Source organism: Pristis pectinata, chromosome 12 (assembly GCF_009764475.1).
Source record: "Pristis pectinata isolate sPriPec2 chromosome 12, sPriPec2.1.pri, whole genome shotgun sequence".
Taxonomy (NCBI): domain Eukaryota; kingdom Metazoa; phylum Chordata; class Chondrichthyes; order Rhinopristiformes; family Pristidae; genus Pristis; species Pristis pectinata.
In genome coordinates this window covers 48759136-48771670 of record NC_067416.1, presented here as the reverse complement: position 1 = coordinate 48771670, position 12535 = coordinate 48759136, and the positions used below count along the sequence as shown (strand labels likewise).

The window sequence follows — 12535 nt, the reverse complement described above, 5'->3', positions numbered from 1 at the left end:
TGCTACAGTGAAGGTGGAAAATAATTGCAGCGTGTTGCTTTTCAAATCTGGCATCATACTTCCCTGTACAGAAAACTGAATGGGAAACTATGAATGTAAATACAATCATTCAGATTATTACATTAGCACCCATCATAGGGTTAGTACACGTCTGTTTACAAATCATTGTTGCTGATCTGATTCACTCTTTCCTTGAAGAGGCACAATCTTGTACGATAAGATAGACTCTTGACCTCACAATGTACCTCATCATGGCCTTGCACCTTATTGTCTGCCTGCATTGCACTTTCTCTGTAATTGCAACACTCTATTCTGCATTCTGTTATTGTTTTCCCTTGTACTACCTCGACGTACTGATATGATGAAATGATCTGTATCGATGGTGTACAAAACAAGGTTTTTCACTGTAGCTCGGTACATGTGACAATAATAAATCAATTTACTTCTCACTTTCCTTGGACCACAAACTCATTCCTGAAGATCATGGCTTCAATTCATAAACTTTTGCACTGTATTATAGGAACTAGTTAGTGCCCAGCCAGTTAGGGGAGGAAACAAATCTGAAAACAAGTTGGGTGACATATTTGAGGTATTGTGAGAAATACGAATTTTGTTGCAGGGCGGAGGGAGAGTTTGTGGTTCTCAGATCTGCAGCTTTGGAAGAATGAGCGTAAATAATATTTCATGGAAGTAGTGTTGTTTGTTGGGAAGTCTTGTTTTGTAGTTATTGAATGATATTTTTAACACTTGTTTTTCATGGTGTTATTTGTAGAGGGTTTGCATATGGGGAACTCAAATCACATCAAAATCTGTCACTCTATTTACCAGGATCTGGATATCACTGAACAGAACAGGAGAATATTTACCTCTTTTGCCTGTGGAAAATGTTTCTAACATCAGGGTGAATGGAGTGTCACTGAGGCACGTGTACTGAACTGGGAGTGTCCCAGTTCACCAACTGTGGAAACAGCTTAAAGCAGATGAACAACCTGAAATAAAATTTGCACCATTCGCAGTGAAGAGGAGCTGTGTACGGGTTCCACATGTGGAGGAGGCTTCCATTCATTCCCCAATCTAGAAAGACACAAGGACATTCGGACCATGGAGAAACTGTGTAAATGTGGGGAGTGTGGGAAAGGATTCAGTTATCCATCCCAGCTAGAAACTCATCAGCGTACACACACAAAGGAGAGGCCATTTACCTGCTCCATGTGTGGGAAGGGTTTCACTCAGTCAACCCACCTGGAGACGCATGTCCTCGCGCACACAGGCGAGAGACCATTCAACTGCTCGGTTTGTGGGAAGCAATTCACTCGGTCATCCAACCTGCTGAGACACCAGCGAGTTCACACTGGAGAAAGGCCTTTCACCTGCTCCTTGTGCGGGAAGAGATTTACTCAGATGTCCAGCCTCCAGAAACATCAACTCGTTCACTCTGAAAAGAGAACATTTAATTGTTCTCACTGTGAGAAAAGCTTTAAAAGCTCAGAGGTTCTGCTGAGACATCAGCGTATACACACAGGGGAGAGGCCATTCACCTGTAATGTGTGTGGGAAGGGATTCACACAGTCAACCCACCTGCAGATACATGAGCGAGTTCACACTGGGGAGAGGCCATTCAGCTGCTCCATTTGCGGGAAGGGATTCACTTGCTCATCGAACCTGTTGACACACCAGAGAGCTCACACTGGGGAGAGGCCTTTCACCTGCTCCCTGTGTGGGAATGGATTCACTCAGCTATCCCACCTGCAGTCCCACCACCAGCGAGTTCACACCGATGAGAGAACATTTCATTGCTCCAAATGTGGGAACAGCTTCAAAAACTCAGGAGATCTGCTGAGTCACCAGCTTGTTCACTCGGGGGAGAAACTGTTCAGTTGTTCTGTCTGTGGAAAGGGATTCAGTCATTCATCCAATCTGCTGCGGCACCAGCGGATTCATCCTGGGAAGATACCTCTGTCCTGCTCAGTGTGTGGGAAGGGATTCACTCAGTTGTCCCGACTACTGTCACACCAGCAATTTCACAAGTGATTGTAGAGTTTTGGTTCTGTTCTTACAACAGCTGTGAATCACATCCAGAGCTGATCATTCTGGCATTTTGGGTTTGATTCTGTTTGTAATATCGATATCTCATCTGGAGTTTCATATTCTATAAAAGTGTAAGGATCAGCTTTCTTTTAAATAACTGGGGTTTACTCCTTGAAATTCAAAAGCTGAACTAAATCCATCTTTAAAGTGAATTCCTGCAGCTTGTTAAGAGAGAGATCTACAATACCTCTCCTGTATTTTTCACAGCCAGGACCAGATTAATAATCCAAATCAAATCTCACTCATGAAATATTTTCATATGTAAATGGATACTGATATTTTTAATCATAGACATGAAGACATAAATATATTTTCTGCTAAGATTTCTAGCAAAAACAAGCCAATAATTGTTTCCTTTTTTAAAATATGAAATTGTGACTGATATTTATAGATGTCTGCTATCATAGTTTGAAATCATGTGTACAGCCTTTATCAATCCAAGAAACTCAGCAACAATCTCTATTTTTTTATACATTCAATATTTTATCATAGATTTAAAAATATTCGCTGCTTTAGAAAGTAAAAGAAAACAATATAGGTTTGCTTTTGGATGCTTCTCGGGATTAATGTGATGTGTTACACTGCTTCCAAAAGACTGTTCTGGGAATGGTCTCTATTTACCGCATTCTAGATGCATATGTGCCTCAAGACTTTTTCTGATAATGTTTTGATATGTTGATAGCAGAGAAAGATGTGCTCACAAATAAATGCACTGCCAAAGTCAAGTTTCCTTTCTGGCTAGCTGGCTCTTTTTAATTGTTTCCAAAACTTTTCAGAAATCAAGATGATTGCAGAATTTCTTAAGGTTATTTGCCAGAAAAGATTAAGACAATTCTTGGTCAATAGTTTGGAATAGTTTGATTCAAAATGGGTCAGCTGATAACCACATTTTCTATGTCTCTACAAAAGTCTTAAAATTTTTAGGGTCATTAACTTATGTAGAGTTTTTTAAGCTGATACTAATTTTATTTCCCCATTTGCATCAGAGACTTTGTTCTCCAACATTTCTGGGATGTTTTTGGATCTTTTGTGAAACCAGACACAGAATATTTGTTTATTCTCTCTGCTATTTCCTTACTCCCCATCATAAAATTCTCCTGATTTATCTGTAATGAATGCACATTTGCTCTCACTGGACTTTCTGTATACTTCACAGAAGCTCTCACAGTCTGTTTTTTAGTTTAACCTCATTCTACTTTCTTGTCTCTATTGACGTCTTTGTAAAACATTCCCAATCCTTGGGCTTTCTAACTTTTCCAACAACTTTATAAGACATTTCCATATATTGAATACTAACTTAATTGCTCCTTTTAATCCATGGTTGGGCCACAGTTCCTTTTTTTGTCTTAAGAAATAATTTGCAACAATTACGTTTCTTTATTTCTTCAAAAGCTAGCTGCTGCCTGTCCACTGTCATATCCTGAAAAGTGGTTTTCCAATCAATCATGGTCAACCTGATCCTCGCATCCTGTTCATACTCCGCTGAGATTGAAAACCCTGTTTTCACAGAGAGCCACATCATTTTTGAACAATGTCATGGTCATGCTTTCCAAGGGGTCCCTTTACAAAAAGATTATTAATTAATGTTTTCTCATTGTATAGAACCAAATCTAAAATAGCCTGTTCATTTATCAGTCCCTCATATTGAAATCATCTCACTTACAAGGAGAGACTGGATAGGCTGGAGATTTTCTCCCTGGAGTGTAGGAGGTTGAGGGGTAACCTTATATAGGTATATAAAATCATGAGGGGAATCAAAAAGGTGAATGGTCACATTCTTTTTCCCTAGGGTAGGGGAGTCCAAAACTAGAGGGCATAGTATTAAGGTGAGAGGGGAAAGATTTAAAGGGGACCTGAGGGGCAACTATTTCACACAGACGTAGGTGGATATATGGAACAAGCTGCCAGAGGAAGTGGTAGAGGCAGGTCAAATTACAACACTTAAAAGATATTTAGACAGGTATGTGGATGGGAAAGGTTTAGAGGGATTATGGGCCACACACAGGCACATGGGTCTAGCTCAGGTAGGCAACTTTGTCAATATGGACAACTTGGGCTGAAGGGCTTGTTTCTGTGCTCTATGACTCTGCAATGCAGGAATACTCATGTCTGTACTAATTTGATTTCCCCAGTTGATACATAAATTCCTCAGTGCTTGTTGTCTAACTCCTATTGCATGCACTTCTAATTTCCACTGTTATACTATGACTTACAATCATTGTTCACCACTCCCACCCAGGTTAGTTGTCCCTTGCTGCTCCACCCAAATCAGGATGAGGAGAATTTCTTCACTGAAACTTGTAAGTACATGGAATTCTTTACCCCAGTAAGCAGAGAGTGCTGAGTGCTGTTCAGGGCTCAGATCTTTTAGACGACAGGGGCATCAAAGATTTTGGAGATCAGTCAGGAAAGTAACGACTAGCTGAATAAGACATGATCTTATCGAATGGGGGAATAAGCTTTAGATGGACTAGTCCAATTCTTTTATCTTGTGTAGGAAGTATAGTGAGGTAATGGTTGCTACTGCTCTATTTGCCAAAGTTTTGAACTATTGATCCAGAGACGTGAATTCGTAATGGCAGCAAGTGAATTAAATTATAAGAAGGACTTGTTTATTAAAAGCCTTGATAAAACTAGAATTCTCTGAGACAGGAATTTTCATCTTAAAAATTAAATATGTTCAATCATCTGACTTCAACAAAGTGGTGTTTTATCATCCAAGAGTTTACCATCTGGAGTTGTGGACTCAATGGTGCATGAAAGGTTGCTTCAAGAGATTAACCTGCCCTTCGATAAGTCAGATGATATTTGTATGTGGCAGAAAGTATGGAGGCTCAAATTAAAGTCATCAGTGAGGCAATGAGATAAAATGTGAGTGCAGTGTATGTAAACGTAAGGATATCTCAAGGTGTAACAAGTAAGCTTTAAGATAAGGCTGAAGGATCCTGGTCAACACAGACATTTTGGAACTACAGAAGGAAGCACAAGGTAGTGATCTCCTGATTTTGGTAAATGTCATCATATGCTGCAATGGCAATCATTTTGCAAAAAAGTTAAGTGAAAAAGAATTGCTCCATTTTAAACAAAAGACCAGAACAGAGGAAGAATCAGGAGTGGCAATTGTGATTGGCAAAGAGGTCAGCACTTTATAGTTGAATGATGATTATGTTACTGTTAAATCAGTCAGACAACTACTTGAGGTTGCAAAGAGACACGGGGTCACTCATGTAATTCCACTTCAATAACACAACAAAGCGTACACCTGATCTGATGATGTGACCTCAGTGACCACCCTCATTGTGTTTACTCTGTGATGTCACACTTTCCATAACACACAGGTTGTACTTATTTAAAGAAAAACAACCTCACATCGAATCTTTCAATTTCCAGTATCATTTTGGTGAATCTGCACTGAACCTGCTCTGAGACCTTCCTGTATTTCAGTACCAAACAAGGGTTTTCAGAGGTGAGTATGCTTTGCTGCCAGCATTTCCCACACACTTCATCTGTCAGCAAAGTAAGAATGTCCTGAACCAACATTTTAAAAAGCAAAAGCTGAAGAATGATGTGATAGGGGTTTATAGAATTACATTTTGATAGAGTTGAAGAAAGAGTTTTTTCTATCTGTGGAAGAACAAAATAAACACAATCAATATAAGCTAGTCAGAAAGAAGTTCAAAAGAGAATACAGAAGTAACATCTCTATTCAGGGCCAGGTGAGACCGTGGGATTGGCTACCATTGAATAGAATGGTATGAACTCTCAACTCTAAAATTAGGGCTTTGTTCTTGCCTCATGGGAAATAATTCTGTCTGTCAACTTCTTTGATGACAGTAAACATCTCAGAATGAATCTATGCTGATCTTCCATATGTAAGTGTTGCATGTTGTCTGTCAACCGAGTTGATGTTTAATCCTCATTGCTCCAGTACCATTTTGGTGAATCTCCCAAAACCATTCTCACACCAGAAGCAGTGGTCTGAATGTCCATCCCTTTGTATGACAGCCCACTTGAGATACAGGCCGGAGCATCATTCACTTCCATTGTTGTTCTGTATGCATCCACCCATTTTAAGTGATCTCTTTATTATCCCTCCACATTCACATTTCCTATGTTTCTAGCCATTTCTTCTCTCCAGGGTATCTCAATACCCTACAATGAGCTCTTCGAGCAGTTTTGCCCATTTGCTGTATTGATCAGTGTCCCATTACAACTTCCTGCTCCCAGCCACAACATATACTAAGCCACCTAACTTGGTGTTGTCAACAAACCTCATTAAACATCTCTCCATTCCTTCATCTAAGTCACTTTACTAACAGATATTCAAATGCTTTGCTCCACTCCAGTTTTTTTGATGAAATTGCAGAGAGAGTCAATGAGAGAAATGAGGTTGATGTGGTATTTCCAAAAGGAGTTTCATAAGATGCAACATAGTGTGCTTGTAACCAAGATTAAAAGCCAAGGAATAAAATGGGCTGCTACAGCATGGCCAGAAAATTGGCTGGGTCACAAGAAGCAGTATGAAAAGAAAATCAAAAAAGGCAAAGTCAAAGTGGAGTTCATTGTCACCTGCACAAGTGCATATATGGACAGGTGCAATGAAAAACTTACTTGCAGCTGCAGATGCTGGAAATTTGAAATAAAAAAAATAGAAAACGCTGAAAATTCAGTAGGTCAGGCAAATTGAAGGATCTTTGACTCTGTTTCTCTTTCGGTGGGTGCTGCCTGACCTGTTGAGTGGCAGGGAAAGGTTGTTTTTCAGACTGCAGGGAAGCGGTGAGTGCTGCTTCCAGAGCCTGGTGTTGGGAACCACATAATATTATTACAAATTAATGACTTGTACTTGGGTGTACAGGCCAAAAATTCCGAATCTGGAGATGACACAACACTTGAAGTTGTCGTGAACTATGACGATAGTAATGGATTTCAAGGAGATATTGACCAGATTGAGAATTGGTGACATTTGAAATTTAATGCTGAGAAATAGCAGGAAGAATGAGAGGTAATGTAAACTTTGGCAAAATTCTAATATGGATAAAAGAACAGAAAGATCTGGGGGTGGGGGTTTGTATATGTTCATAGTTCATTGAAAATGGCTGTGTGGGTTTAGACATTGTTTTATAAATATGCAGCACAGGGCACAAAAGCTGGGAAGCTTTGTTGAACCGACATAAAAGGAGTTTTATATAGGATATATAAAGCAGTGGGCTAAGCACACACTCGAGATGTGTGCTTAGCCCACTGCTCTACTCGCTCTCTCTACACTCATGACAGCATGGCTAGGCACAGCTCAAACGGCAGCTATAAATTCACCAATGACACAACTGTTGGTGGCAGAATCTAAGATGGCGATAAGGAGACATACAGGAGTGAGATAGATTGGCTGGTTGCGTGGTGTCGCGACAACAACCTCACACCCAACATCAGCAAGACCAAGGAATTGATTGTGGACTTCGGGAAGGGGAAGTCAGGAGAACACACACCAGTCCTCATTGAGGAGTCAGTGGTGGAAAGGGTGAGCAGCTTCAAGTTCCTGGGCATCAACATCTCAGAGGATTGATCTTGGGCCCAACACATTGATGCAATGATGAAGAAGGCATGCCAGCAGCTCTACTTCATTAGGAGTTTGAGGACATTTGGTATGTCACCAAAGACCTGAAAATTTCTATAGATGTACAGTGGAGAGCATTCTGACTGGTTGCATCACTGCCTGGTACGGAGGCTCCAATGTGCAGGACCAAAAGAGGCTGCAGAGGGTTGCAGACTCAGCCAGCTCCATCACGGGCACAACCCTCCTCGCCATCGAGGACATCTTCAAGAGGCGGTGCCTCAAGAAGGTGGCATCCATCATTAAGGACCCTCACCATCCAGGACATGCCCTCTTCACGTTACTACCATTGGGGAGGAGGTACAGGAGCCTGAAGAACCACACTCAACGTTTCAGGAACTGCTTCTTCCCCTCTGCCTTCAGATTTCTGAATGGTCCATGAACACCACCTCGTTATTCCTCTTTTGCACTATTTATTTATTTCTGTGACTTATAGTGATGTTATGTCTTTATGTCTTACACTGTACTGCTGCTGCAAAACAACAAATTTCACAACATGTCAGTGATATTGGTATTGGTTTATTATTGTCACTTGGACCGAGGTACAGTGAAGAGCTTGTCTTACAAACCGATTGTACAGGTCAATTCATTACGCAGTGCAGCTACATTGAGTCAGTACAGAGTGCATTGATGTAGTACAGGTAAAAACAATAACAGTGCAGACTAAAGTTTCTGATTATGATTCTGAAAGAGTTCAGTTGCAACTGAAATGTTCCGTTCATTTCTGGGCACCACGCTTTAAGAAAGATGGTTCAGCTTTGGTAAATGCGCAGAACAGAATTATCAAAATTATGAAAGTGGTGAGGGACTTTAGTTATCTGGATAAAGTCGAGAACCTGCAGTTGTTTTCCCGAGAGGTCACAAAGGGATTTAGTGGAGGTATTTAAAATCACGAAAACAGAACAGCCTGCAGATGTTCAAATCTGGAAAAAAGTACTGCTGTAGGATACAGAACAGGTAGAAACTGTTCCCGTTGGTCGAAGGGGGCAAGGATTAGAGGACATAGAATGAAGACAAGAGAACCAAAACAAAGATGTGGAAAAACTTTTTACACAGTGAGTGGTTAGGGTGTTGAATTACGTACGGTGGGAGATGCCGATCCAATTCAAGCGTTTAAAAGGAAAGAACTTGCAGGACTAGCTAGGTTGTTCTGCCACAGAGCTTGCATGGAATCGACTCTCCCCCCTCCCCCCCTTATAACCAATGAAAAGTGCATTTTGTTCCCTTGGAGTAACATCCCCGCCCTCCACACAGCCCAATAGGTTAACTTTTCAATCAATCCCTTCTCCCCGCTTTCTATTGGATCAGACTGCGCGTCACTCACAGGGAAGGGGGCGGGAGAGAAGAGCCAGCTGAGCATGCGCACTCCACGGTGACAGGCTGACGCAGGAGGTAAGAGGGGGTTTGTAATCTCCGGGGAGGCGTCACTTTCCCAAAACACCGAGTGAGGCTGTCTGGCCGGAGATAAAACAGAGGCTTTGCCCCAACATCCCGATATGAAACGGTGACTATTTCCCCCACGCCTGCCGCCACTTTCTGCTTTCTCCCGATTCACTCCCAGCCAATCTCCCGAAAGGGCCGGGAAGGCCCAAGGCGCATGCGCAACCTGCCCCGCAACTTGAGGGACGTCTGGAAGTGAAGGCGAATAGGTGGCAAAATGAAAAATACGGATTGAATACATAGGATTGCTGGAAGGCACGGACATATAGGACGAAAGGACTGTTTCTGTGCTGTATGATTCCATGAATATACAGCTGCCAAAATCAGATCTTTGTTGTACATCAAAAGTCAAAAAAAGTCAAAAGTCGAGTTTATTGTCATATGCACAAGTACATGTATGTAGTGAAAAACTAACTTGCAGCAGCATCACGGGCACATAGCATCAGACACAACATCCACAAGAAAAACATAAATTATATGGGAGCAGCTGCTATTAGACATGTCCACATCTAAGATGTGGGAGTTGTTTAAAGACAGCTGATCAGAGTTCAGGAACAGCATGTTCTAGTAAGGACAAGGATGGTAAGGTAGGGGAACCTTGGATGACCCGAGAGGTCCTAAATTTAGTTGGGAAGAAAAAGGATGCATACATAAGGTTTAGGAAACTAAAATTTGACTGGGTCCTTATGGAATATAAAGGTAGCAGGAAAGTGCTCAAGCAGGTGTTTAGGAAGCCCAAAAGGGGCCATGAAATGGCCTTAGTGAGCAGGGTCAAGGAGAATCCCAAGGCTTTTTATACTTGTATCAAGAAAAAAAGAGGATAACTAAGGAGAGGGCAGGTCCACAAGGATAAAGGAGGGAATTTGTGCTTGGAGTCAGAGCAAGTGGCTGAGGTGCTAAATGAGTATTTTGCATTGGTATTTATCGAGGAGAACGATTTGGAGGGTAGTAAAAACAGAGTGGGACATGCTAATGTGCTGGGACATTTTGAGATTAAGGAGGAGAATATTGAAGGAAGCAAGTGAAAAGATAGCTGGAGCTTTGATAAAGATCTTTGTATCCATACTAGCAACAGACGAGGTCCCCAAGGACTGGAGAGTAGCAAATATTCTGCCTCTATTCAAGAAGGGAAATAGGAGTAATCCAGGTAAACAAAAACACAATGATGCTGGAGGAACTCAGCAGGCGAGGCAGCATCCGTGGAGAAAAGCAGGCAGTCAATGTTTCGGGTCAGGACACTTCTTCAGGACTGAAGATAGGAAAAGGGAAGCCCGACATACAGGAGGGAAAAGCAGAGCAGTGATAAGTGGACAAAAGAGGGGAGGCGGGGTGGGCACAGGGTGGTGGTAGATGCAGGTGAGAGATAGGTGCGGGGGAGGTGGGGAGAGCAGATCCACCTGGGGATGGGTCAAAGGTAAGGATAGAAAGGAAAAGAAGTCCTGAAGAAGGGTCCTGACCGGAAACGTTGACTGCCTGCTTTTCTCCACGGATGCTGCCTGGCCTGCTGAGTTCCTCCAGCATCATCGTGTTTTTCATCTGGATTCCAGCATCTGCAGTGCTTTGTTTCTCAATAATCCAGGTAATTATAGGCCAGTGCACCTTACATCAGTGGTAGGGAAATTACTGCAGAGGATACTTAGGAATAGGATGTATGGAAAGGCACGGCCTTCTTAGGGACAGTCAGCATGGCTTTGGGGCAGATCATGCCTTACAAACTTGATTGAGTTTTTCTGCAGACATGGCAGAGGTGCTTGATGAGGGTAAGGCAGTGGATGTCATTTACATGGACTTCAGTAAGTCATTTGACAAGGTCCGTCTTGGTAGGTTGATTCAGAAGCATGGGATCCAGGGTGAATTGCAAGTTTGGATTCAGAACTTGAGGGGGTTGTGGACATTATAAAGGACTATCAAAGAGTACATCGGGATATGGACACGTTACAGATATGGGCAGAAAAGTGGCAGATGGAATTTATTCCGGGTAAGTGCGAGATGTTGCACTTTGGGAGGTCATATGAAAAGAGACAGTATACAGTTATTGGGAGGCATTGAAGTACTCTGGGATCTTTGGGTCCAAGTCAGTAGTTCACTGAAAGTGGATAAGGTGGGATAAAGAAGGTGTATAGCATTCTTGCCTTTATTGGTAGAGGTGTTGAGTATAAGACTAAGGAAGTCATGCTGCAGTTATATAAAACTTTAGTCAGGCCACACTTGGAGTATTGTGTGCAATTCTGGTCGCCCCATTATAGGAAGAATCTGGAGACTGTGGAAGGGGTGCAGAAGAGTTTTACCAGGACGCTGCCTGGATTAGAGGGTATGAGCTACAAAGGAGAGATTGGACAGACTTGACTTGTTCTCCCTAGAGCTTTGGGTGCTGAGGGGAGACCTGATAGAGGTTTTTTAAAATTATGAAACGCATAGATAGGGTAGACAGAATGTTTTCCCCAGGGTAAAAATGTCAAACACCAGAGGACATGCTTTTTAGGATAGAGGGAGGAAGTTTAAAGGCGACATGTGGGGCAAATATTTTACACAGAGAGTGGTAGGTGCCTGGAATGGGTTACCAGGGGTAGTAGTGGAAGCAGGTAGTTTGGTGGAGTTTTAGGTAGTCACATGACTATGAAGGGAATGGAGGGATATGGATGATACACAGGAGGAGGACATTTAGTCGAAATTGGCATCGATATCGGCAGAACATTGTGGGCCGAATGGCCTGTCAGTGATGTACTGTTCTGTGTTCTATACAAAATCATAGTGTTGCTGTGCTGAGGTAGTAATTAGGGTTGTGCATGTTGGTTCAAGAACCGAATGGTTGAAGGGAAGTAATACACAATAAATGCTGGAGGAACTCAGCAGGTCAGGCAGCATCTAGGGAAGGAAATAAAGAGTCTACGTTTTGGGCCAAGACCCTGTTCTTGAACCCAGTGTTATGGAACTTTGCCTTTGGTATTGAGGATGACTTCCTTCCACTCCAATTCTGTGGACGTTCAGGCAGCTGATGAGGCCAATGTGGGATCTGTGGACTCTACCATAGTTGGGCATTGGTGCAATCCTTCCACCATTAGCACTGGGATTCTGTGTGCTCCTTACAAATGGACTGCAGGTTCTCAATGCCATCCCAAATGCTCCTCCACTTTGAGAAGTTAAAGGCAAGGCATTCCCATGAGTGGGTGGGAATGGTTCATGTTTTCAAGGATGATCTTAAGACATCCTTGAATCAATTTCCCTGCCCACCTGGAATTCTTTTGTCATGACAGGGCTCGGAATAGATGATATGTTTGGGGAGTCTGCTGTCAGACATGCAAACCTGGCCAACAGAGCCAAGTGAGTGTCAATAGGGCCTCAGTCCCAAAGATTTGGCTGGGGAAAGGATGCTGATATTAGTTCACTTGACCTTCGAAA

General features: G+C 42.3%; 1 protein-coding gene across 10 annotated transcripts in view; it reads left to right on the top strand.

The window, feature by feature from the left end:
- The window catches only part of LOC127576365 (zinc finger protein 239-like), a 49351-nt gene that overhangs the window by 8338 nt on the left and 28478 nt on the right, over positions 1-12535 (top strand). For 3 of the 10 annotated variants that reach the window (XR_007957230.1, XR_007957231.1, XM_052026876.1), the window contains exon 1: positions 9057-9088. The exons of 2 other annotated variants lie outside the window; for them this stretch is intronic. Coding sequence is in view for 4 of the 8 variants with exons in the window: in XM_052026874.1 (XP_051882834.1) it covers positions 1102-2031 (930 nt within the window). In the remaining 4 variants the exon portion in view is untranslated. Of the gene's footprint in view, positions 1-828; positions 2819-9039; positions 9089-12535 lie in introns of those variants that run through there. 5 more of the 10 variants (XM_052026874.1, XM_052026875.1, XM_052026873.1 and 2 more) reach the window with 3 other exon arrangements.